Source organism: Clarias gariepinus, chromosome 16 (assembly GCF_024256425.1).
Source record: "Clarias gariepinus isolate MV-2021 ecotype Netherlands chromosome 16, CGAR_prim_01v2, whole genome shotgun sequence".
Taxonomy (NCBI): domain Eukaryota; kingdom Metazoa; phylum Chordata; class Actinopteri; order Siluriformes; family Clariidae; genus Clarias; species Clarias gariepinus.
This window is the reverse complement of record NC_071115.1, coordinates 1,410,001-1,436,743: the sequence shown is the minus strand read 5'-3', so window position 1 is coordinate 1,436,743 and position 26,743 is coordinate 1,410,001. Positions and strand designations below refer to the sequence as shown.

Here is a 26,743-nt window from a genome sequence, read left to right as displayed (position 1 = left end):
CAACTAATTGACCAGTCTATACACATTCACACACACACACACACACACACACACACACACACACACACACACACCGGTTTATCATTCTGTCCGTTAGATGAGCATCGCCGTGTGCTGACTGAAGGCAAGCATTGCTTTCAGATGGCAGTAGCAGTGATACACACATGCAGCACATGCAGACAGCTTGAGAGACGCGCTACACTGGCTAACACCGGCTAGCGCGACACGTCTCTCTCACACACACACACACACACGTCCGAGCGCGCTTTCGCATTGCAACACATCCAGCAGCTGTGTGTTGATCCTCGATCTGTCAGCCTCGCGACTCACACATACACACACACACACACACACACACACACACATGCATCTCTCTCCCTCTATCACTCTCACTCCCTCTCTCATTCTCACACGCCCCCCTCCCTCTCTCCCTCTCTCCATCTCTCCGCCAGGGGGAAAAAAAAAACAGGAGGAAGGAAAAGAACAGGCAGTACCTGTATATGAACCAGACGCTGCGATTCATAGGCCCGAGCGACGGCCAGGAAGACGAGAGCGAGAGGGAGAGAGAAAGATCCTCCTCTCCGCATCCTCCCTTCGCCATTTCCCCCCCTCCCTCCTCCTGCTCGTCTTCCAGCAGCCGGAGAGAAGCGAGGAGCGAGCACGGCGCGAGAGGAGGAGAGGAGGAGGAAGAGGAGGAGGAGGAGAAAGACAGAGAGATGGAGAGAGTGAGAGTGAGGGCCTGGCTCTCCCAACCCCTTCATACTTAAGACAGAGCGCGAGAGAGAGAGAGAGAGAGAGAGAGAGAGAGGGATGGTTGACTGCGACAGAGGAGGAGGGAGTGAGAGAGAGAGAGAGAGAGGGAGAACGCAAGGAAGTGAGAGAGAGAATGCAAGTGTGTTTAGGGATGGAGAGAAGGACGGAAGGAAAGCTGGGTGACTGGGTTTGTTTGCATCACACACACACACACACACACACACACACACACACGGCTGAACATACTAGTTGCAAAGCAGCAAATCACCGAGTGCATGCAAACTACGCTATACAATCACACACTCGTCTGTCCATCACATCCCTCCTTCGTATCCTGTTCCTCGTGTTCCTCCTTTCATATTCACATCACTTTCCTCCATCACGTCCTCCAATCACAGCCTGTACATCCTGCATCACATCCCTTCTTTGAATCTTTTTCATTGTATCCCTCCATCACCTTCTTCCATCACGTCCTGCACCACATCGCTTCATCACATCCCTCAATCACTTCATCAGTTCTCTTTTGTCGATTATTTATATCACATCACTTCATCATGTGCCTCCATGACGTCTCTCCATCACCTCTCTCTGCCCTTTCGACGTCCTTTTACCAAATTGCATCACAATATCACATCCCGTTCATCACATCTCTTTTTCTACATCCTTCATTGTGCCACATCCCTTCATCAAAAGCATCAACCGCGTCACTTCATCAGTTCCTTCCATCGAATTCTTTTATTACATGGTTCCACCACATAACCTCCTCATGTGCCTCCATCACATGTCCATAACATCTCCCTGTTACCCATCTCTGTCTTTTTACATCCTTTCACCACATTACTTTATAAAGTCCTTCCATCACACTCCTCCATCACATCTCTCCATCATTTCCTTTTAGTGTGTCGCTCTATAACGTCCGTCTCTCTTTCCAATGATGAGTGTTTGACACGATGTGAACATCTTTATTTCCTACTCAGTATTTAAGAGCATTTTGGCCAGGGCATGTCAGAGAGACAGAGAGAGAGACATGCAGGGAAAGACACAGATAGAAAGACATATAAAGATAAACAGGGAGACCCACTAACAGAGACAGATAGAAAAGATAGATAGATAGATAGATAGATAGATAGATAGATAGATAGATAGATAGATAGATAGATAGATAGATAGATAGAAAAGAGATACACTCTGAGTCTGTCTCGGTCTCTCTCTAAGAAACAGATTACCAGCGAGACAGACAGAGAGAGACAGAGACAAAGACAAAGACAAAGTAAAAGAAAGATAGAGAAATATACAGAGAAAGAGGCTGAAAAAGAAAGAGAAAAACATAAAAAGGTACAGATACAGAGAGGGACAGAGACAAAGACAAAGTAAAAGATAGATGGAGAAAGATACAGAGAAAGAGGCTGAAAAAGAAAGAGAAAACATATAAAGGAGAGAAAGACACAGAGAAAGAGAGAGAGATACAGAGAGGGACAGAGACGAAGAGAAAAAGAGACAAAGACAGAGAGAGAAAGTTCACAGAGTGGAAGATACAGCAAAAGAGATACTTAAAAAGACAGAGTGACACATATACAGTAAAGAGATCCACATCGAGTTCTAGCTAACACTAGCTACTCCCCAAACATCATGTGACCGCTATAGCATGAAGTCCTCCTGATCTGCTGCTACTGCTGCCTCACAGGGCGGGGTAACACCCAGCGCTGTCTGTCCTCTTCTACATACCGGAGCTCAGAGACACCACGACTGGCTAGTGTCGATGTGATCAACAGGACACAGAAAGAAAGCTCCTCCCACTCTAAGAGACAGACATTTTTTAGCTCCCTTGGTGTCTGGACACAGATGGACATGGCTTTGATGGCATTAGGACTCGCGATGTCCTGACGAGAGGGTGAACACTAACTTGTGTGTTTTAATAAAGAAAGGGTAGGACTTCACACTGGGGGCGGAGTCACTTGATACAAAAGATCAAAGGCTGAGGCGCTGGCGCTAGAGTGCACCGTTTCCTTTTAGTTTGTTGCTATTTATATAAATACAAACTTTGTATCATTTCTGCTTCTTGGAAGATCAAACAAGTTTAGTCTTTAGAGTTGTCTTTTATGGTAAAAAAGGGGCGGAGTTAGGTACTTCAGTTTGGGTTTGCTTGCAGGAAAAATCTAAAAAAAAAAAAAAATCCCTGAAAGTGTCAGGATTCATCACAATACATCACCGCAGTACTGTGATTTCTCCAGCTTCTGTAGAGCTGTAGGACTATTACAAGTTCAAAAAGAAGTTAATTCTGTAAAGTGCATCAGTAATCCAGAGTGTTAATTATATTAATAAGTTTTGCGTGCATGTTTAAGACGCCGGACAGGACAGGTTAGTCCACTGCAGAGACACCGTGTGGACGTTGCTCCTCCGGTGACTTTCAAAGTTTCCTGAATCAAATCCTGAGCTAATGAAGTGCTCATCCGAAACCTGTTGTTTATTTTCCTCCATGTGTCTCTCCATCCCATCTGCTTCCTCTTCCTGCCGTCTGTCCACCTGACCTTTACTCTTCCTCCTCCTCCTCCTCCTCCTTGTTCCCTTTCGTCCTTTAAACTTTCTCTTTACAGAGTTATTTAAATGACCTGATGTGCACACACCACCCACCTTACACTTTCACCTCCACATTCCTTCTCCACAATACACACACAGACACACACACACAGATCCCTCCCCCATGCAACATCCGTAAACAAAACAGAAGGCATGAATGAAAATGAATCGACAAAAAACAGGTGGATGTAACCTCCCTCAAAGGAATGATGGGAACTGGAGACAGAGATGAATGAGGAGAGAGAGAGAGAGAGAGAGAGAGAGTGCTGGAGAAGAGCAGGACTCACATCATCTCCGTCAGCGCTGCTTTCCTAACGTGGCGATGTTGTTCTTTTTTTCCTCGATCCCTCCTTCTCTTCCTCCTTCCCTCCCACCCTCCTTCTCCTTCACTCTCACTCACGCTATCACATCATCACCCTGAACATGCACTGACGAACGCTCGCTTTCTCTCCGTTTCTGCACGCTATATCACGTCACCGCGAGTTCATGGCACGTGCAAAACAATAGGGAAAGGAAAAGAGAGAGAGAGAGAGAGAGGGAGAGAGAGAGAGATGGGAGGGTGGATTACTGGCAGAAGGTGTATGTGCATGTTTTCAACGTGTGTGTCCATGCTTGCATCAGTGCCAGAGTGCGTCCATGCATATGGCTCGGAGGCCTGCTGCGGCTGCTGAATTTTATGCAACTCTTCTGATAGGTTTAACTCCACGAGGCGCTGCTGAGTTCTGGATCCTGATTGGTCAGGAGGTGTTGATTAATACTCTATAACAGCAGCTCTGACGGCTCAGCTGAAAATCACCAGATTATTTATAATGAAGTTGCTTACACCAGTGCCTTATTGTTTCTATAGCAACAGCTTGCGGTAAGGGACGTGTACTGTACAGCAAATGCCCCACTCATAACCTGGTCAGAAAATGTGTTTTATTGTAATGGCGGGCGTAGATATTGAAGTTAGCGCTGTGGCCTCGCACCTCCAGGGTCAAGGGTTTGATTACTGCAATGGACTGGAACCCCTCCAGGTACAGTAGTACCCCTTTAAGTACCCGGAGTCCCCTGGAATAGGCTATAGGCCTCCCGTGACCCTATACAGGATAAACGCTGTGTTTAAGTTATTAAAATTGTCAGTATTATATTGCAGAGGTACAGTGGCCTAGTGGTTAGCACAGCATTTTCAGGGGCCTTTCCTAAATTCCTAAAATGGTACATGGGTGTGTGCAGAACTGAAACAAATCACTTACCGTGTACTTTTGACTCCATTCCAATCATGCCAAACCATCTACTGACTAGAAACTTTAACAATTTCTGTTACACCTGCGACAAACATTTCAGAGAGGGAAGGCAAATCATGCAGTCACACATAATCGTCAGCGGGATGCCAAAATGCTACACACCACCGTAGTTATGTAAAGGTAATGCCATGCAGAAATGTAGTGAAGAAGAAAGTACAAACATTTGCTGTTGAATGGAGTAATGTAAAATTATCCATTAATAAGACTTCTCAAGTAAAATACAGATACACAAAATATGTACTTTCAGAAGCTTGAGAAGATTCACAGTTAAATTTTAGCTAATCGTAAGATTTAGAAAATTCTTTTGGACGACTTGATCCAGTATGAAGAGTCTATGATTTTTTTTTTTTTTTTGTAATATTGGAAGAGTATGCAGTTGATTGTGTTGTCATTAATATTAATAGCATACATGTTTGTAACTGAGTATTGTTTTTTAATACTAGGAGTAATGTTGCATTAGTGTCGTTTTAGGGAGATAGTCATTTATATTAGTATTTCATTATGGTAATAGTGTTGTTATTACTGTTAGTGACACTAGTACTCATTATAGTAAAAAAATTTTTAGTAGCTAAAGTTGAATTATCAGTAATATTTGGGCCTTTTGATGATTATTATTGCTTTGTTAATATGTTAACCAGAAAACCCACCAAAACTAGAGGTGCTGACCAGTAAACCACCGCGCTGCCTACTATGCCAATATAATAATACTAATTCAATGATTATTTATACTATTTACTGGTATTAATCATAATATTGTAAAGGCAACTATAAACTATTTCTGGAGGACTTGTGAAGTAGGGCAACATTGACTCTCTTTTTCTACGCAAAACGGTGATGACGGCTTCTTTCTACGCCATAGGGTTCCTGAGATATGGCCATTTACAGTACCTATCCTTTGTGTGTGTGTGTGTGTGTGTGTGTGTGTGTGTGTGTGTGTGTGTGTGTGTGGAGGGGCGTGGTTTGGCCCTCACTGCATGGCTGACTCACACACTGAGAATGTGACTGTGCTGCTTATTGGATAGATATCTCAGGAACCATGCTAAAGCGTTATTTTATTTCTTTATTATTTATTTTGGAGCAGTCAGGAGACCAGGCTGAAGTTTTCGAAGGTGTGTGCAAAATAGAGTGAGATTCTGCAGGAGACAAACAATTTATTTATTCATTTATTTATTTTTGCTCCTTCACTGTGTCTGCAGTCACAATGATGTCACAAAATCACAATTATTTTCAATGGAGAGAATTTGGATCGAGTTTTGGAAGAGGTCTGGAATGGGTGCTTAATTTTTTCATCAGTGTGATTTGTTCCAAACTTGATGTTTGAGTTTTGACACATCATGTTAATCACATTATTATTTTTGCATATAAAAACAATCAAAACACTTAGGAAGGACATGAAATGAAGTAAAATATGAAATAAATAGAGATGCAAGGTTCTGCTGTAGTGCCTGATTCTGGATTCTGAAGCGGTCACTATTATTATTATTATTATTATTATTATTATTATTATTATACTTAAATATGTAATAGTAACAGTAGGGATGGGAATTGATAAGATTTTTATGATTCTGCTTACCGATTCGATTCTTTATCGATTCCCTTATAGATTCTCATTTGGAAGAAAAAGGACAACAAATTGTTGATTTGAGAACTGTTAGTCCGAAGCGGATCGAAAACGCAACATTCTTTTATAGTTATTGCATGCTGTGTGTGCAAATGTTTTAGCATGTTAGTGGTATTTCCTCCCTTTGAGGAAATATCTACGCTGCAAGTATTGCAAGTTGCCCTATTTTCATGTTTTTTGGTGAAATACAACCAGCCTTTTGAGCGTTTGTTCCGCTTAGGCGCCTTGCTTACTATTGACTGAGCGTAAGCTACGCAACGTGCGTAAGTTACGCAATGCGCGTGATGACGTCATTCATGCCCACTGGAATCGTTAAGGGAATCGTTTTCAAATTTTGCAAACGATTCTGAGGAATTGAAACACTGGGAACTGGTTCTCAACAAGAACCAGTTTTCGATTCCCATCCCTAAGTAACAGCAATCATCATAAGTGTAACAGGAGTAGTGTTAGTCACTCTAATACATTAAAATGAACATTTACAGCATTTGGCAGACGCCCTTATCAGGAGTGACTTACATTTATCTCATTACACTGTACATCTGAGCAGTCGAGGATTAGGGACTTTGTTCAAGGGCCCAAGAGGGGCAGCTTGGTAGTGCTGGGGTTTGAACCTGCGACCTTCTGATCAGTAGTCTTACCCACTGAGCTCCCCCTGCCCTGTTTATAAAAATTTGCAGATGCACAATCCCAGAGCAACTTACAGAGGTGAAAAGATCACACATTATACATTTATCTCGTTCTTTTTTAAATTGAAGAGCTTCACTTAATGGCTCAGCAGGGGCAGTTTGGTGGTGCCCTCATGGGGTTCACCTCAGTGGTAAACTCATCACCTTCCAATCTGTAGTGCACCTGCGCTATCCCAACTATTATCTACTATAGTTTTACTGTAGATGTATTAATTGTAGCAGTCAGAGTATAGTTATTAGCACTAGCACATTACTAAGCCAATAGTATTGTTGATAACAGTTTCATTATTATTAGAATTTGTATAAAAGTTGCAATAGCATAGTGGTCTTTTTTATAATTACTAATATTACTACTAACAGTAGATGTAGCACTCTCATTAGTATCCCTATCAGTAAATAATCATCTGATCCGCATCATCAGGAGTGTGTATTACTGTATACAGAAGCTTTGTAATACTCTTAGAATAAGTACTCTTACTATAAATACATGTAGGTGTAATTACCTAGAATACGGTATGTTTGATGATCATTATGAATAGAATTGTATTAGTAATGTCTCAGTAGAATAATAATTGCTGTTAGAATATTAGTGCCACAATAGTATTGTTGATATTATAATTATCAGTAGTGGAGTAAGTAGTATTAGTTGTTGTGGAACGAGTAGTACTGTTTTTTTATATGTGCATTAATATTACTTATGGTGGTAAAACTGCTGTTTTGAACACAATCGTGATTAATGTTACTATTATTCTTGTTATTATTTATTTATTAGCATTTTTAATATTCATATCACTTTTATTTCTCTCATTCTCACCCCACACTTTTCCATACTTCTCTCTGAGGAAAAAAAAAGTGAAAAATTAATCCCTATACTTATACAGCTCCCTGATCTTTCCTTCTGCCCTTCCTCTCGAGCGCCCTTGATCGTCTGACCTCCAGATGGAGAGCTGGTGGGGGAGACCAGGCGAGAGAGAGAAAATTAAAAAAGTATGGGGGGGGTGAGAAAAGTGAGAGAAACAACCAGAGCGAGCGATGGACAGAGAGATGGAAGGAGAGTGCAATAAGATGGGAGGAGCAATAAGGTCCAAAATAGGGGAAAGGTAATGGGGGGAAAATGTAAAAATAGAAAGGGAGGTGAACTAGTTAATTTTGTGTCTCTTTCTTTAAAAAAAAATGTCCTGAGAAAAAATTCTGAGTGTATTAAACAACAGTTTATAGATGGTAATATGACTGCAAGGTGTAACTCTATGTATGAGTGGGCGTGTCCCAGGTGTTGTCCAGTGGTTAATGACACTAACTGTGTGTCTCAGCGTGGGTGAGAGTAGGTCTGTACGGTCCGCAGTACTGAGGAGGGAGCAGCTGTCTGACTAAACCCACATTCACACCCAGTCACAGAAGCACTTTCAGTAAGAACACACATCTGATAACGTTATGGCGTCTTAAACAACACGCCGTCTCTGCACTAATCACTTCTAAGTCATTTTATTTATGCCTAAGGTGAGCTACAAAGCTAACTAGCTTCTAAAACAAGGCTGAATCCCAAATCCCGCTCTAACTTCTGATCTCATATGTTTTCATAATTTTCTTTTGATTCTGTAAAGCTGTTTTTGCGATAATGGCAATTGTTAAAAGTGCTATAAAAATGTAATTGAAATGAATAGAACCGAATAGAATTGAATTAAATAAGTTTATCAGGACTGTCCACCACCTCCATGGTTTATTCCTCCACCTTTTGGCTACACAGTTCTGGTCAAAAATTACTTTCTGTTAATTCAACTAACTGTCGCTCGCTAACTGTCGCTCCGCCAGTCTTGGTTAGTTATTTCTGCCAGGCGCAAAAGGATAAGTGTGGGCGGAGCAAAATAACCAGTTAAATAAAGTAACAAAGGACGTCAAGTTTAACACTAGGACATGCATTGCTAAGCGCTCAGGAGAATGACAAGAGCGACACACAGGCTGAGACGCGTCCAGATTAAGAAGCTTCTTAAGACAGTGATGTGTTACACTCTGTTCCTAATGATGTCATACAGATGAACTCTCTGGAAAAGTGCAGATTGGAGCGTGACATCAATAGACAGTATTTATATGTGTTTGTCTTCTTGGAATTGTAAAAGCAACTAATGAAAACAGAAGGGTTTAAGGCTGTATGAACAGTTTTACTGCAAAATGCAATAAACACCATTTTCACCATTTTTTTTCTTTTATAAGCTCAGTAATATTCTCGTTAAAAAAGTTAAGCGGAGCGGTAACGGTACAATACTTAACCTGATGTACTGTATCTGCAGTCTTGTGTTTTGTTGCTCATTATCTTTAGCAATCTTTGTCATAATCGGAGCATGAGCTATATTTTTTAAACCAAAACTCAATCAACTTATTAATTATTCTAAATTACATAATCACATAATCACACACCATTATTAGCAGTCATTGTGACAAAACCGATATTCAAAAGTTTACATAGCTGTAACCAAAACAATTTAAACATAATATTTCATCATTTGTGCTTTTTAACACCTTCGACACTCAATGAATTTTCAGTTGTTGTTTTTTTTCAAAAACTGCAAGAATATACACATACTATATAGCATGTACAGTGTTCTGCGATCATCTCAACCAATTAAATAATGTCTCGTTAAGCATGTCATGTGGTGGATGGCTGTAATAAGATGGCTACATGCTAATGAAGGTAAAACGTTTGTGTTAGTAATAAATTGAAGTAAATAATTGAACATTCACAGATTTACACTTGAATTGTTCTAACAGTTCTAAACAATCCAACTGTTCAAATGATTACTAAATATATAAAATGCTGTATTTATTTATTTACAGTACTTGACTTATCTCTATCTCAGCCCATGACTTTATTAAGAACACATTTGACTTTACTGCCTATCTACTTCATTTTCTTATTTTTCACCATTTTTTATTGACTTTACACTACACATTGTGTAATAGTACACATCTGTCTAACAGACACTTAGTGGATTGTGCACTTTACATTAAATTCATTAAATCAAGTCATTCATTTAATTCACTGTGACAATGACAAAAAAATACAATTAACAGAATAATACTTGACTTAACCCTGGTCCCTGAGGTACACCCACACCCAGCACTTACGAGATCAGATTTATTGGTTGATGATTATTCATCAATCAATAAGAATACAATAATCAATAGTAGTGTGGTGTGTGTGTGTGTGTGTGTGTGTGTGTGTGTGTGTGTGTGTGTGTGTGTGTGTGTGTGTGTGTGTGAAAAAGTGTCTAGCCTTACCTGGGTGCATCAAAGTTGTCGTATGATCCCACAGTATAATGACGGAAAAGTCTCTTTGTCTTCTCGCTGCGGCTGTCTGCAACACACACACACAGCGGCACCCACATGATCACAGGTTACGATGAGTGTGTGTGTATGAAAGTGTGTGTCTGAACAAGGTCTGAAGTTTCTCTCTGAGTTTACTCAGTGTGAAGTATCACATTCAGAGGAGTGTGAGGGCGTTACCGCTAATCACTAACCCTATACTGTGTTCAAAAATAAAGACGCCCTTACTCACTGCTACCTACAGCGGAGAATCAGGACACGGGTCTAGGGAACCAATTTCACCATCGCACAACAATTTTTATCATTTAGTTACACTATAGTAAAAAATCTTACTATTATCAGTCCAATGTGGATGTACTGTATCCTAAATTACAAACACACACACACACACACACACACACACACTCCTTATACCTACCTAGTCCAACATAACAAAATTGACATGATTTATTTAAAACTTAATTAACTTATGTTTAGAAATAAATAAATAAAAAGATAAATTGAATCAGTTCATTTAGAATGTTTAAAAATGTTCAGAAATAGTTAAAAAATCTTAAAACATAATTGATAAAAGATTCCTAATTTTTGTGGTTGAGGGAAGAAAATGTATGTATTGTTATTTGTTTAGCACTTGAAAGCATGGTTATTTGGCAACCTACCCCAAGTGAAGTAAGCTGTCCATCATAGTTTGCATAGAGTTGCATTGGTTGTGTAATATCGTTCTGACCAATCCTAGTGCAAAGAGGTGGGAGTTAAAGGAAACGCCGTGGAGAGAGTCCGAAGGGCTTTTTAACGAAATACCTGTGGAGACTAGACCAGTGTTCGAAAGGATGAATGTGTCGTTTACTGAGGTGGATGCAGAATTCACCGCGTGGTAACGGACGTATTTCAGCTCGGAGTAAGGTAACAGATGTTATGTACATCTTTATAGTTTGTTTATCAGAGTACTAAAAAATAATGCTCACTGAAGCTCATCACGATTATCATAATCGCATGCTAATGCTACTGATATTGACTGTAAAGGTGATAGCAGTGTACGTAGTTACTCATGGTTAATGTGGTCATTATGTAAAATACTCAAAAAAATGAGTTTAAGTGATTTTGAATGTAAAAGGACTGACAGCTGTCTTGCATGTTGGAAGAGGAAAGAACAGAGTCTTTCCTTGGAGTTCTTGGTGTGGGTTTCCCGCTCAACCATCGCCCTGTAGGACTGCTGGTCTCTTCTGAATGCTGGTCTCGAGTTGCTGGTGTTTGCTGGCCATCACAGGCTCACAGTGCCTAATATGTCAGTGCATGGGAGACTGACAGTACTTAATGTTGTCCCTAATGCACCCCTTTGCACGTGGATTTTATTTTGTTGCTTTCCTGGGAAAGTATAGCGACATAGTTTTAGGCCTCCACGATCTCAAGCCACTTGATTCGTGTTTCCTCAAGATTCTTGTTTTGTTGCTTTAAATGTTAGTGATATGTATATAACTGTGTGAATGTGTGAAACTTGAGCCGCCAATGGGTTTTTTATTTTTCTTATTGAAGTTTGACTAAAAGTAAATTTTTTATCAAAAGACCTAAATATTGTGTTGTTTAATATTTACAGTACATCCAGTAACCAGTATTCAGTATCCAGTAAGAGGGTTTCTCGGGTTAAACCATAGAGGTTAGAAAAAGTGATCACTGTCACTGGTAGAAAGAAGTCAGAGCAAACAGTGCATGGCTGTTTGTTGCGTATGGAGCTGCGAAGTTGCAGAGTGCTCAGGGTGCCCGTATCCTCCACCAACAATGAACACGTGAGCAACAATGAACAAGTGAGCATCAGAACTGGACCACAGGTCAATGGAAGAAGACAGCCTGGTTTGATGGATTAGGGATGGCACCAGGATGCACTATGGGGAGAAGGCGAGTCAGCGGAGGCAGTGTGATGCTCTGGCTGTTACTCTGACTCATGTCCCACCTACCTAAACACTGTTACAGACCGAGTTACATGCTGCTCAAGAATGGTTTGAGGAACATCTCAAAAAGTTGGAGGTTTTGACTCGACCTCCAAATTCTCCAGATCTCAATCCAGTCGGGGGTCTGTGGGATGTGCTGGAGGAACAAGTCCGTTCCATGGAGACCCGACCTCACAACTACTACTGGACCTGCTACTGACAGCTTGGTGCAGAGTCCAGGCCTTGGCACAGGGGGTTTACATAATAATAGGTTGGTGGTTTTAACATTATGGCTAATAAGAGTATATGTAATTTTTTTTTTATAATCAGGGCAAAACTGACCTATATAAAATGTATTGTTAGGAAATAAAGTGTGTGTGTGTGTGTGTTTGTGTGTGTGTGTGTTTCTCACCTGAGCGGTGCTCCAGGCTGCGAGCTGCCACCTCCTCCACACAGTCTGAGGGGAACCACCCGGTCCGTCCTCTGACCGTTCCCTCCCAGTATCCACCCTCTCCAATACTTAGTACTAAAAAAAAAAAAAAAACACAAAAAAAAGAGGTGTGTGTGTGTAGTGGTAACAAGAATCATACAAATTCATACATATGTGAACACACAGTCCATAAAGTGTAAATGATGCACACACACACACACACACACACACACAAGCAAGTGTGAGTGCACCTCAGCATCACATGTGACACATGCATAACATTTCATACACACTTTTGTCACACATGCATACAAACTTACACACACACAGACACACACACACAGACGCATGGCAACAGAATACATACACAGACAACGTTTATCCACACCTGAGGAAACACAAAGGCACAAATGCACATTTAATGACATTTTTACTGACCAAAGCATCATACTCAAAACCTTTAATCTGTTTCCATGTAAGCACACACAGACAAGTATATGCGCACACGCACACACATACACATACACGCTCACGCACACACACGCACACACCTTTGACTTTGTCTCCCTTATTAAGGCTGATCTCACGCTCGCCCTGTGCTGTGTGTGAGCGTGTGGCCACAAACACTCGTCCCGGCACGGCGCTGTACAGCCGCCTTCTCTGAGCCGGAGCTGCGCCCTGTGAACTGATGGAGCCCGGCCTGCACACACACACACACACACACATGTTTATAGACAAGCGTACACACTCACACACATATTTATTGCATCTACACATATTTAGCATGATTTACTGATTTAGAGTCAGTGTCATTTAATCTCAAGTGGATTCATTGTGATTCAGTTTATTGATTCAGTGTAACTCAGTTTCATTAGATTTAATAATTCAGTGTAACTCAGTTTGATTAGGTTCAACAAAACTGAAGCATTATGATTCATTGCGAGTCTGAATCAGTGTAAATATTTCAGTGTTATTTGATCTACTAATTCAGTGTAATTCACTCTAATAAGGTGTGAATATGATTCAGGGTTGTTTAATCAGATAAATATAGTTGCAAGCAACAATGAGCGGGCCCAAGCACCTCGCACCATCGCCTCCCGGGTGCACTACACTATACACTATGCACACTTCACACACTATATAGGGCTGATGTCAGCTAGGGCCCTAAAAATATTTGTTGAGCGCCTTTGTGTGTGTGTGTGTGTGTGTGTGTAAGAGAGAGATTTTCATGACTTTTTGAGCATGTTAAGACCTCACAAAGCTCCAGATGGTGGAGGGAAAAAAAATCCTTAGAAGAACAAGAGGGCCCTTCATACACTGACATTATAGGGCTGATGTCATAGTGCTTCAATTAGATTTAAGCATATTTAGCGTGACTGATTCAATTAGCTGAGTCTAATGATCCAGTCTGATTTAGTGTGAGTGATCCAGCGTGGTTCAGTGCAACCAATAGTTTGATTCGGTGTGATGAAATTCAGTATGATTCAGATGTGTGCAAGCTGGAATGATTGTTTTATAATATATTGTGATTTGATGTGATTCAGTTGTTTAAATTCAATTCGATTCACTAAGTTTGATTCATTGTGATTCAGTGCATTTGACTCTCACCCCTGTCTCCGGCTCTGTCTGCTGCGGTCGTCTCTGTCTCCTGTTCGGCCTCGGGATGGAGAACGTGTTCGGGCCCCCCGGGGACTACTGGAGCTGCGCAGTGTACCGCCATGTTTCAGACCCTAACACACACACACACACACACACACACACACACGTACAAACACATGGACAAGCAATACATCCTATTATGAGTTCAAATATAATTATTGTACAGTTTCTCTTCTAAATAAACAACTCTTCTCCACAGAGGTTCGCCCGTTCTCCTCGGTGTACCTGTACAGAAACAATGCTGGGCGTGGCCGCATTAGGGAAAGCCAACCACTCGGGGATATTCATGCTGTTGTCGCTGTTGGCACGGAGGAACGGGTGCGGGTGGGGCGGAGCCAGTGTGCGACCGCTCTCCCTCCTCTGGGGGGCAAACTTCGGTGACTCCAAAAATGGCACTGCAGCATACATGTTGGAAAACACACACACACACACACACACACACACACACACACACACACACACACACACAATTTTTAGAGTGAAAAAATTATCTGACCTTTTAGAGAACATCAATCAAATTCAAAAGTTTAACAAGATAAAAAGATTGAGAAAAAGAGGTTTTAGTTTTTAATTTATACATAATTATATTATTATATAATTATGTATAAATTGAAATATTAAATTGAAATTAGAAGAAATACATATAAAATTACAATATTAAATGAAATTCCGGTTTATAAAGATATTATTGACCCAATCAGAATTTCTTTTAACCAGGACAAAAAAATAAAAATAAAATAATAGATGACTTGTGAAATATTCGTCACAATAATGATAAAATAACAACAAATATGGCTTAGTGTTTTAACACAGTAATCAAAGAGTATTTAAACTGATTAAATAAAATTTCATTATTTTTTGTGGTCATGTTTGTGGCAGTTCTTCTAAAAACGTTCCATAAATTCGAGATGAGAGGCGCGAGACTCTCCAACTTACCCACATCAGAATCCCGATGATTCTTAATGATCTCTCCAAGCTCAAAATGTCCTGACATCACAGCTACCTGGAAATGCAAACACACACATGCACACACATACTCATCAAGATAGGCCAAGACAAGCAAAACAAAAATGAGAACATGCACTCTTAGAGAATCCAAAAGGGTTTGTTGGACAGTTAAGGGTTCTTATTCTCTAAGAACCCTTAGGAAAAAAACACTTTGTTGTAGGGTTTAGTATAGAACATTAAAGAGAGAAGAGATCCCCGCACAATCTTGGATTCTATTTCACTTATTCTTTAACGGTTCCTGGTTCTCCATAGTTACAGTATCTCACCTGAAATGGAGTTTGTCCGCTGTGGTTCTTTATGTCCTTGTTCGCTCCGCGGTACAGCAGGATTCGTGCGCAGCTCTCCTGTACATTGAACACGTCGTGATTGTGAAGAAGGACAGTTTCATTTGTGTGGCTTATGATTTGTGAGGGTGTGGCCTTGCCAGATGTGTTTTTTTATGTTTTTTTACACAATTAAATAACACATTAATCCAACTGCAATCTATACTTTGCTTAATGTCTATTGTACATGCTAGCTTCTTTCGTGAAATCCGTAGCTTGAGGTATTAGCATCTTGCTAATGTTAATAAAAATTCCTGGAAAATGAAAGTAACTAACTTATATGTAAGTTACCTAGATTTCTGAAACTCATCCAGAGGAATTAAGTGTATATGAAATAAAAAGTCAACATTTACTTGACCTTATGCAAAATTACTGCCACTAATTTCAATTTAACATGTTGATTGAGAAGATTAAGTAAGTGATTTCAATTTCAGGTCACTGGGGGGGGGGGGGGGGGGGGGATCAGCAACACATTGTTGTAAATTTTATTTACAATCGAGTGCAAAAGTTTGTACACTCTCAGGAGAACCTTGGGACAGTGAAACAGTTTGTGATACACAATAATGAATGTGAAGGGTTGCACAAGTAAGAAAAATAAACTGCATATGTAAAGATTATTAATATAATGTCTATCAGTTTAAAGGTTTGTAAAATCTCTTAAATTGTGTTTAAAATTTTTTGGTTAATGCTATGTGTAATTTCAGAGTAATTTTCTTTGTTGGGAGTTAAATAATAGGGTAAATGTTGATGTCCATGATGTCTGTGTCCAGTTTTCATTGCCACTTCCACCTACCCAAATAGCACAGGTACGTCGCGGAGAGGTCTCCTAAAGAGCGTATCATCTGGTAAACATTGCGTTCATTTTTTTATAGTTGTATTTTGATCGTCTGTAGATCGCCTGTTTGAGCTGTTAAATGATACATCGTCTTTACATCTATACGACGTCTATACCACGTATCTTTATCATCCAAAAATATGCTGGTATGTGGACAGGAAATATATATATATATAAATAATCTGGAAATAGAAACACCAAAGGAGAATCAACCAGAAGGTGGCAGTAGTGCAACACGTAACGATGCAAGTCGCCGTTAAACTCCAAAGAAGAAGAAGAAGAAGAGTGTGTTGAGAAGACAAACGTTTGGCGGGCGTGTGGAAAAGGTAAGCAGGAATTAATTCCCATCTTTCTAAATAGAAACGAAATACTGAACATAAATGTCACCTGCTGTTTAGCGATGTTTAGTCACGTTATTTTGGTTTAAGCTATTTCTTGTATTTTTAATCACACTTAAAATACCGACGGTTATATGCGCGTGCTTAATCTGCGGTTCGGTTCTGGTTTCGGTCTGTTCTCATGAGTTGTGAAGCGAGAGGAACAAAGTATAAATATTGTTCATTTGATAAATCAACTATCAGGAATTTTAATTGAATCTATCTCTGTATTTTTTTACAGGAGTTTGTGAGTGAAAGTGTCCTGTCTGCATCTGACTTCAGGAGTTTCCTGACCAACCGTCTCTAACGGTCATATTTAAAAGTCATAACGGACAGTTATAAAGTACAAAACGCTTCTGTTGGTGTCTGCCAGATGAAAAAGACGACGTCGCATAGACGTCTCCGCGACGTGTGTGTGCTATCTGGGTAAGCTACAAAACCTAACAATAACAGTGTTGCTAGCCTCGCTCATTAACAGCTAGCTAAAATCCTGGAAAAATCAAAGTCACTTATTTATAATTCAAATAATTTAATTAATGGGGTAAAATGTGTTGTGGCTGTGTTTCATGTTTAAAGATCCTCTCTCGTGAAGAGTTTTTGTATTATTTTATCAGCAGGTCTGAGACAAAAGTTTACTTCTAGATATTTATCTCATTTTCCTTTGCACTGTATTAAACACTGAACAGTGAGGTGTTTGCTATTTAGATAGCTCTACTCGGTTTTTAGCTAGCCGTAGCCGCTCGTGATCTCAGATCGGACAGACGGGCAGACGAGCGAGACTTTACCTTGTTGTATAGAGCGCAGATGTGTAAGGCGGTGTTTCCTGAGGCGTTCTGGGATGAAGAGTCCGCGCCGTAAAACAGCAGATGCTCCAGATGCTGCGAGTTTCCATTTTTACACGCCTGCAGGAGAACCGAGGAGGAAAAAGAGGAGAAGGATGGGAACGAGCGGGACGGGGAGAACATGAAGATGGAGGACAAGAAGAGAAGAACCCGAAGCAGGAGAAAAAGAAGGAATGATTCCAGTCAGGAGGAAGGATTGTGAAATAATGAAGTAATGAGAGAAAGAAAGAGAGAGAGAGAGAGAGAGAGAGAAGGAGGGAGAAAATATAAATTATTCCAGTCAGGAGTGAAATAAAGAAAAAGAGTGAAATGAAGACAGAGAGAGAGTGAGAGTGAGAGCGAGTGAATAAATGAAAAGGAGAGACAAAAAAAGAGAGAGAGTAAATGAAGAGAGAGAGAATGGGAGAGTGTGAATGAGAGAGACGAAGAGAACAGGAGGAAAGAAAATAAATGATTCCATAATTTAGAAATAAAGAAATAGAGCGAAATAAAGAAAGAGAGAAAACAGAGGAGGGAAGGGATAAAGAGAGAGAGAGAGAGAGTGAGAGAGAGAGAGAGAGAGAGATGATACATTTTCTTAAAACTTTGACATCTTCATTAATTAGAACGAGTGAATGCGAGAGACAACGTGAAGACAGAGCAGGTTCGGAATAGAAATGGAACAACACACACACACACACACACACACACACACACACACACACTTTATCTCATGTGTTGCAGTGTTATCGGATGTACACCTCAGTTCCCTCTCACTGCTTTAAAGAGACAGCTTCAGATTATGTTATAAAATGAAAAGCGGCAGAACGCTGCGCTCTGATTGGTCAGGAGGTGTTCAGTAGGGCGGGTTTATATTAATGTGCTCGCTCCCATATAGTCCAGTTTCCATAGTAACGAGTCATTTATGTTGATCTGTTCAGCAAATGATTCACTGATAATAACTTGATAAAAGGTGTTGAGTTGTCGGTGTGTGAGGAGATGGTGGTGTAGCAGGTGTGGAAGGAGTCTCCAGTTCCAGTACTTCGGAAACTGACATGGAACAGAAGCCGATTTCCTGAAACGTAGTTTTATTCCATCAGTATTGGTCTATTTTAGTTTGAGACTTTTTTCTCTATATGTTAAGAGCAGCTGGTAAACAGGACCAGCTGATCAGCACCACTCATGTGGTCAGGTGATCAGGTCAGGTGATCAGGTCAGGTGATCAGGGCCTACACCTGCTGGAATAATTCTGGTCTTGTGATTGTGAAGTGGGCGGAGCTTCGTCATAAAAAAAACTTTATTATGGCATCTTGACACTACAATTTAAAACACAACATGCATTAAATGACTTTATATAGAAAAATATATTTTTTTAAATTAAATAATATTACAGGTTCTAGCTTTATTGTGTAAATGTATAAATAAATCTGTTTCAAATACAAAAAAATTAAAAAATAACTTATGTAACGGGTATTAGGTATAACCTGAAATTAAATGTCTTTGCTTGTCTGTTATTATTGTTATAATTCTATTTTTTTACTATTTTAGCTACTGATAATGTGACACTGAATATTTTACATTTAATTTTATGTTATTTATGTTTGTTTTTATTTTTTACATTAATAGATTACTTTTTGTGGCAGGAATCTTAGCAACACATGACACCAGAAACTTAGTTATTTATTTTTACTAATGCTATTCACACAGGAAGTGACGGTTTTATATATTCATGCATAAAATTGTTTTTATTATTCTTTTTTTATTGCAAGAAAACACAATATAGTTTATTTGTTCATTTATATTTATATATATATATATAATGAAAGACAGGATGATGGTGTACCTTTTCCTCTTTCCAGTCGTCCTCTGATGATGGAGCGACTAATGGACTTGATGGATGGATGGATGGATAAAAGAAAGCGACAGAGGCAGGTCTATGCATGCAAACACTCCATGACAGACATGATGTGTTAAATGCACACACACACACAGACACACAGATACCTGGTGTGTCTCGTCCCAGCCGTTCTCATCCCTCACTCCGATCTTGGCTCTGTGATAAAGCAGCGTCTCGCAGCAGGACGTGTCGCCCCCTGTCATCGCAGTGTGGTACAGCGGCGTCAGGCCTCGGCGGTCCTTATAGTCCAGAGATGATCCCAGAGACAGCAGGGTCTACACACACACACACACACACACCTTTGTAAATATAATAAATATAATAAATAAAAAGTTTAAATGTAATAAAATTAATTTTAAAGACATATTCAGCTTTTTAGTCACATGTTCAGTTCTACTTCCTCCAAATCCTTTTTCTCACAGCAACTGATTTATCTAAGAGATACAGTGTTTACCCCCTGACCTTCCTGTGTGTGTGTGTGTGTGTGTGTGTGGGTACCAGCAGGGCAGTGTGTGCGTGAGCTCGGACGGCTTTGTGCAGAGGTGTGAGTCCGTCTTTGGCCCTGAAGTCAATGTGAGCTCCGCCCATCACCAGAACCCTGATGACCTCACCGGCTCCCGGCTCACACTGTACCGCCAGCGTCAGGGGCGTCTCTGTAGACGGCACACACACACACACACACACACACACACACACATACACACACACACGTTAATGTTCCTTTTGACTTTACTCAGACACACACGGCCAACAGAGCGCCAGCACACACACACACACACACACACACACACACACACACACACACAAACACACACCGTATCTGGTATTTTTGTAAAGGGTTGTCGCTTGAATTTTATTTCCCATCCTGAGGGTTTTGTCGAGGAAACATCACATCCAAGACAGTTGTGTACCAGTGAAACTACACACCACGTCTGCACGTCATGAGGGTGCTGATCCAGATACGACGCAAACACATGCACAAGCTGTCAGATTTACAGAGACAAGTGTGTGTGTGTGTGTGTGTGTGTGTGTCTGAAACAGGTTTTTATTTTGGCTTTTTTTCGTGAATCGTTTCACTCGACTCAGCAATAAGAGTCGACTCTCAGATGAATCAGTGCTTGGACTTTAAATTAAAACCAGCATTACTCTGTGTTTATAAAACAGGAAATCTCTCTGTCTCTCTCACACACACACACACACACACACACACACACACACACACACACATTGGCAGGCTTTGCTCTGAAACACGTCTGACAGGCTGGTGTCTAAAACAGCAGGACTGTGACAGAACTGAGAAGCTAAACCGTGAAAACAAAATCATTCGTCTCTCACTTCTTACACACACACACACACACACACACACACACACACACACACATCCGTGTGAGGTGTCAAACACCCCTATTAATATTCCCTTCAGGCCTGAGACAGGTGTGAGCGTCCCCGAGTCTGTCCTGCGTTCATCATGCTCACGCTCGCTGTCCTGCAACTCTGACACGTTCTCACGTTAAACACGTGATGTCTGATCTCTGCGGCGCTACAGCAGCCTTCGAACTCACGGCGCTACGAGGCGGGTGTAGATAATGAGTTACACAGATCGATCTTTAGGGTTCTCAGACTGGGTTCCCCGTTTGATTCTAATGGAATTCCAGTGCAGGAGATCATTATCAGATTCTAACGCTAACAGTTTTAGCTGTTACTCAGCTACTTCACTCGTTATGTTTGTAGGTATTTAAAATTATGATTTAAATTCAATAAAGTATCAAATAACTGCAAAAAAACTAAAGCATTTAAGGGTGGATTTAATCAAATCTCCAGTTCAACAGAAAAAATCTCCATTTACTTTAAATTAATTTTATTTTATTTTTATTTCATAAATATGTATGTGCTTGATTTTTTTTTTAGAATTTAGAACTCGCTCTCTCAATGATATCTTCAAGTTTCATACATTGGAGGACCAGAAACCAGCCTCAGAAATCGTCTGTCTGCCTGTCTGTCTGTCTGTCTGCCTGTCTGTCTGTCTGTCTGTCGGTCTGTCTGTCTGTCTGTCTGTCTGTCTGTCTGTCTGCCTGCCTGTCTGTCTGTCTGTCTGCCTGTCTGTCTGTCTGCCTGCCTGCCTGCCTGCCTGTCTGTCTGTCTGCCTGTCTGTCTGTCTGTCTGCCTGTCTGTCTGTCTGCATGTCTGTCTGTCTGCCTGTCTGTCTGTCTGTCTGCCTGTCTGTCTGCATGTCTGGCTGTCTGGCTGTCTGTCTGCCTAAAAGCAAAACATTCTGCCAGATGACCTCACAGTTGGTACTTTTTTTTTTTCCTTATGGTGGGCGTGGCAATAAGCGTCACTCAACCGAGCCAATCAACAATATAGTTTACACAGAAGACACAGAAAAGATTATAATGACCCTGCAAAGTGCCGAAATCCTCATGAAACACAAACAAACTCATGACACAGCATGGCTTTCTCCAAAACAAAAGCCATGTACACTATGAAAACTGAACCTTCAAAGATGAATGGACAGATTACTGTGTATGGATGGTTATTCTTCCGGTGGGAGGTTTAAAACCTGTTTGTCTGATATCATACAAAACCGTGGTGCTAATTAAAGTAGTAATGTAAATCACCACAATGAGATAAAGGACGGGTCGTTAGAGCAAACAGATCCACAGCAGTCTGAGGTTCGGACGAGTACAATACCTGAACTGAGAGCCCGGTGTTAGGCGCTAAAATCTAAATGTTGAGTAAAAGTGATGTTATGAACATTTATGTGTGGGATTTAATAATCTCCTTTAAAATAATCTACTAATGCGCTACTGTCTCAATGTAAACAAACACCTGCACCAATAGATATTAATTAGAGAAGATAAAGTGAATATTTTGACTGGGATTAGTTCATATTTTCACTTTGGCTGAAATAACAGCGCTGAAGTGGTATAAGTGAATTTTAACACGCTGGAGTGGTTTTAAGACAAAACTTCATCTTTATCCTTTGATCTACTTTTTCCATTTCTCATCTGTGATTCACTCTCCGATTACCGAACAGGGAGTGTATTTGTCTGAGCACCAAAGAAGGACAACTTAGTGTAAACAAGGCGTAAGATACTCAACCTTACAGAATGGGATTTCTCTGTATTAATAAGTTAGACAGAGAGTTCTGCTGTACAGAGAGACACACAGACATGGACGTGGGCTTCAACCCGAACTGTTAACCCGTTAACCTGTTTCTATATAGTCTTTTCCTGTCAACGACACTAGTAATTAATAAGTAATTATATACTGTAAGTAATATGGAGTCAAGAGGAAAACTGTGTAAATGTTCTTCGATTATTATTAAATGGTGCATCCTAAGTCTGTATAATAATCCATCTGCTTTCAAACCAACAAACTGAATCTAAAATACACAGATTAAATTATAAACTATACTCACAAATATCCACTAGAGGGAACCAAACACGCGCCTTGTAAAGACGCAACCATGAAAACATCAATAATCAACTTATAGTTTTGTCTTTTATTTCCTTTAAGTTACAACATTTCAATAAACTAAACTATTTATAATATATTTTATTAATAAATAAAAATTTATGACATTTATTTATAAATGTTTTCTAAATAATGTTTTCCAGAATATTTAGGATGTAGTTTTATGTTGAGCAAAATCTTTTACATTTTTGTCCTTGCTCAACGTTTCTTTCTTTCTTATATTTATTTATTAATTAATTAGCTCTAAAACTGCAAAATACAAATACAAACAAAATATTTAAACAGAAAATCATTAGGATATTATAAAGCACAGTGAACCTGAAGGTCTAAATAATTTATTATTATTATTATTATTATTATTATTATTATTATTATTATTATTATATTCAGCTTTTTGATGCTTATTTTAAATTATTTTTGTAAAACCAAGCATGATGATTGTTTTTACACAATATTCTGTTACTTATTTTGTTTAATATTTAAAGGTTACATTAAATTCTATATTATATAAATAATAAGTGCTAATAACAGTCTGCTGGTATTATATGAGCTTGACATATTAGAAATTAAAAATCATTCAGTAAAATCCTGTTGAAGTAAAAAAAAAAATTGGCACCCCACTCTTTTTATACTTTTTTTTTAAACTAGAATAAAGAATTTTATCATTTATTCCACAGTAGGTTGCAGTGAGAATCATTTCTTTCCATAAGAGAAACTTTGCGCAAACATCAACAATTTAGTTTGAGTGTCTTTAATTTACAATTTGTTTACGAGTCTTTAATTTGCTTTTAAAACTTTTAACTTGTTGCTTGCTGACCAGCAACTCTCGGTTGACAATTGAGTAAATCTTTTTATTGTAACTCAGTTTCTAGTGTATGATTTATTTATTGCACTGTAGATTGCAGTGGTTTGGTTTAAGAAGGTGACCTCTGACCTCCTGTTTCGGGGTCGTGATAGTTGGGGTCGACCCCCTTGTCCAGGAGCTTAGCCACCTTCTCCAGGCCGCTGGACTGAATATACTCCATGAACTTCTTCAGACTGGCCTGGAGGGGGAGACAGAGATAACATGGAGGTGCTGAAGAACATGCAATTCAGTTTATTGAAGGAACACACACACACACACACCTACACACACACACACAGTAACGCTACCTAATGAGGCAGTAGTGGATGCAAATTCAATCCACCCCCCACACACACTTACGCACACACACACACACACACACAATTCAGTCCAATTAAAGCAGAACAGCTCTCAGAGGAGTACCTTGGTGTGCAGCTTGGCGAGTTGCTTCTCATCGAGGTTGGTCTGTTTATACACTCGGGTTTTGTAGCGAAACTGAAAGAAACACAAAGAGACAATTAACATAAAAACGCCACGCAACACTACACACACCACCACAACATGTGTTTATTACATCGCCTAAGGGTGTGAACAGGAATCTCATTACATTTTCATCATACAGTAGGAAGTTCTGAGGACAGGAGGAACGTGAATCATGTGACTAGAATGAAAAGGAATCAGAATCAGAAGAACCTGAATCTTTTGATCAATCAAGTGACTTAAGAAAGTCTTTCCTTGACAGCTCTTGGTCTCTTGATTCTGTGACATTACATACATTAATGATTACAGCAGAACCTCGGCATACGAACGCCCCGCCTCACGCATTATCACCTTAACAACTGAAGTTTTGCAAGAAATTTGTCTTGGCCTATGAAGCGTTTTCGGCTCACGAGCAAAAGAACGAGCTGGCTAAGTGACGCGTACGAAAATGCAGAAAATGCAAGTTTAAATTTTTTTTGTGGGGTGTTTTATTTTATTTTATTTTTGCATTTTGTGTAAGATTTAGTGAAGACACAACACCAATGGCCTTAAAATGTTATCAAGGACGATGGCAAGAAGAAAAGGGAGCCACTTTCAGTTTGGTTTAAAAAGCAGCTGGTGCCGAGAGGAATCATAAATTAAGGATTAGTGAGGTTTAATGTCTATTTATTTCATATTTTATTTCAATTAGATGTCTTTACTAAATGTTTTGATTGTTTTTCTATGAGGGTTGTGTCAGGAAGGGCATCCGATGTGAAACATATGCCAATGTGTTACATACAGGGATGCCCGAATCACAAATATTGTACATGTTAGTTATGAAAGGTCAAGATGTTCATACACTCTAAAAAATGCTGTGTTGTTTCTGTAAACACATTGTTGGGTTGTTTATGCTGGGTCAGAATTCTGGGTTATTTCGGGGAATTTGATCACATTGTTGTGCTGTAGAGGTACAGTAGACACCTCTACAGTATGTGGGGTCAAATGGGATGTAGTGGGTCATCTACAGATGGAAGACCTTTGTATGGTGGGGCAAATGTCTTGCAAAATGTGTTTGTATGGTGAGGTATCACTGTTTTAATGCAAAATAAATTAAATAAATAGATAAATAAATAAAAATTGATCTTTTATCATTCTGCTACATCAAGTGTATTTGTTTTAGTACTGCCATAGAATAGATAAACACATTACATTCACAGTATTAGCCAGACGCCCTTATCTTACATTTATCTCATTATACAGCTGAGCTGTTGAGGGTTAAGGACCTTGTTCATGGGCGGCGTTGGGGTTTGAATCTGTGACCTTCTGAGATGTTGTCCAATATCTTAACCACTGAGCTAACCCTAACCCTAACCCCTAACCCTAACCCTAACCACTGAGCTGTACACATTGTCCTAGTTAGTTACAAAAGCAAATCTTTTTATCCATGCAGAAGGGCTCGAGGGTTCGATTTCCACTCGATGCCCAAACCCCAGCCGCTGGACGCAGTGCCGGTCCCAAGCCTGAATAAAATGGGAAGGTCTCTGAACTCTGAAGACCTTTGTGTCAATCTCAGGACCAATTTCCGGACTGTGGGCACTTGGGATAACTAGAATCCGAATTCACTGACTGAGTCAGAACTGCAAATGTCCGTTTCAGACATAATTCTAATCACAAGACTCAGCAAAGTATCTGAATTACTTCACACATGCAGCCTGACTCGTGTGACTCAGACTAAATCTGAACAGTCTGACTCGAGGCAGAATCAGAGTCGAGTAAAATATTAATCATGCAGAATTATTCGAGCTAAATCTGAATTATTTCTCAGATTCGGGCAGAAAACAAATCATCTGATACATTAGTGTTATAATTTTATAAGCCCTGGAAACCAGTGAGAAAACCAGGAAAGTCCTGTTTAAGCAAAAGTATTGCCACCCATTAGATTTTTATACAATTTAGAAGATGTTCATTATATCAAAGGGTGTTGGTTTGGAACACTGGCATAGAAAAGGACAAGCTGCATCTGACCTTCAGGCAGGAAGCAACAGTGTCATGCGTGCTCTATACACTCACTCGATCCATCAGCAGTAACAGCAGCTGAAGGAAACGTCAATAACCTCGCTCCATGCCTCGGTATGAACAGTCCGGCATGAAATCACCAGAACAAATCACTGAAATAACAGCGACGGATCGGATCTGACTTATTTGGTTCTTGTCAGTCGGGTAAGTGATAAAAACCTGGGTTTTTGTTTTTCTAAATAAACAGGTGACTATTTCCCTATTATTATTATTATTATTATTATTATTATTATTATCATTATTATCATATAAATATTATTTGTTTATTATTGTAAAAATACATGTATGTCATTGCAGTTCAGATTCATTTGATTAAGCAGTTTTTTTTGTTGTTTTGTTTTTATTAATGAGCTCATTTTACAAACATT

General features: G+C 39.7%; 1 protein-coding gene across 1 annotated transcript in view; it reads right to left on the bottom strand.

The window, feature by feature from the left end:
- shank1 (SH3 and multiple ankyrin repeat domains 1) overlaps positions 1-26,743 on the bottom strand; it is a 122,184-nt gene that overhangs the window by 26,432 nt on the left and 69,009 nt on the right. The window contains exons 4-15 of the mRNA XM_053514858.1: positions 24,261-24,332; positions 23,928-24,036; positions 20,015-20,169; positions 19,624-19,791; positions 17,584-17,700; positions 15,530-15,607; positions 15,192-15,258; positions 14,481-14,650; positions 14,205-14,326; positions 13,148-13,296; positions 12,579-12,692; positions 10,197-10,272 (exon numbers count right to left, since the gene is read on the bottom strand). Of these exons, the coding sequence (XP_053370833.1) occupies positions 10,197-10,272; positions 12,579-12,692; positions 13,148-13,296; positions 14,205-14,326; positions 14,481-14,650; positions 15,192-15,258; positions 15,530-15,607; positions 17,584-17,700; positions 19,624-19,791; positions 20,015-20,169; positions 23,928-24,036; positions 24,261-24,332 (1,397 nt within the window). The remainder of the gene's footprint in view (positions 1-10,196; positions 10,273-12,578; positions 12,693-13,147; positions 13,297-14,204; positions 14,327-14,480; positions 14,651-15,191; positions 15,259-15,529; positions 15,608-17,583; positions 17,701-19,623; positions 19,792-20,014; positions 20,170-23,927; positions 24,037-24,260; positions 24,333-26,743) is intronic.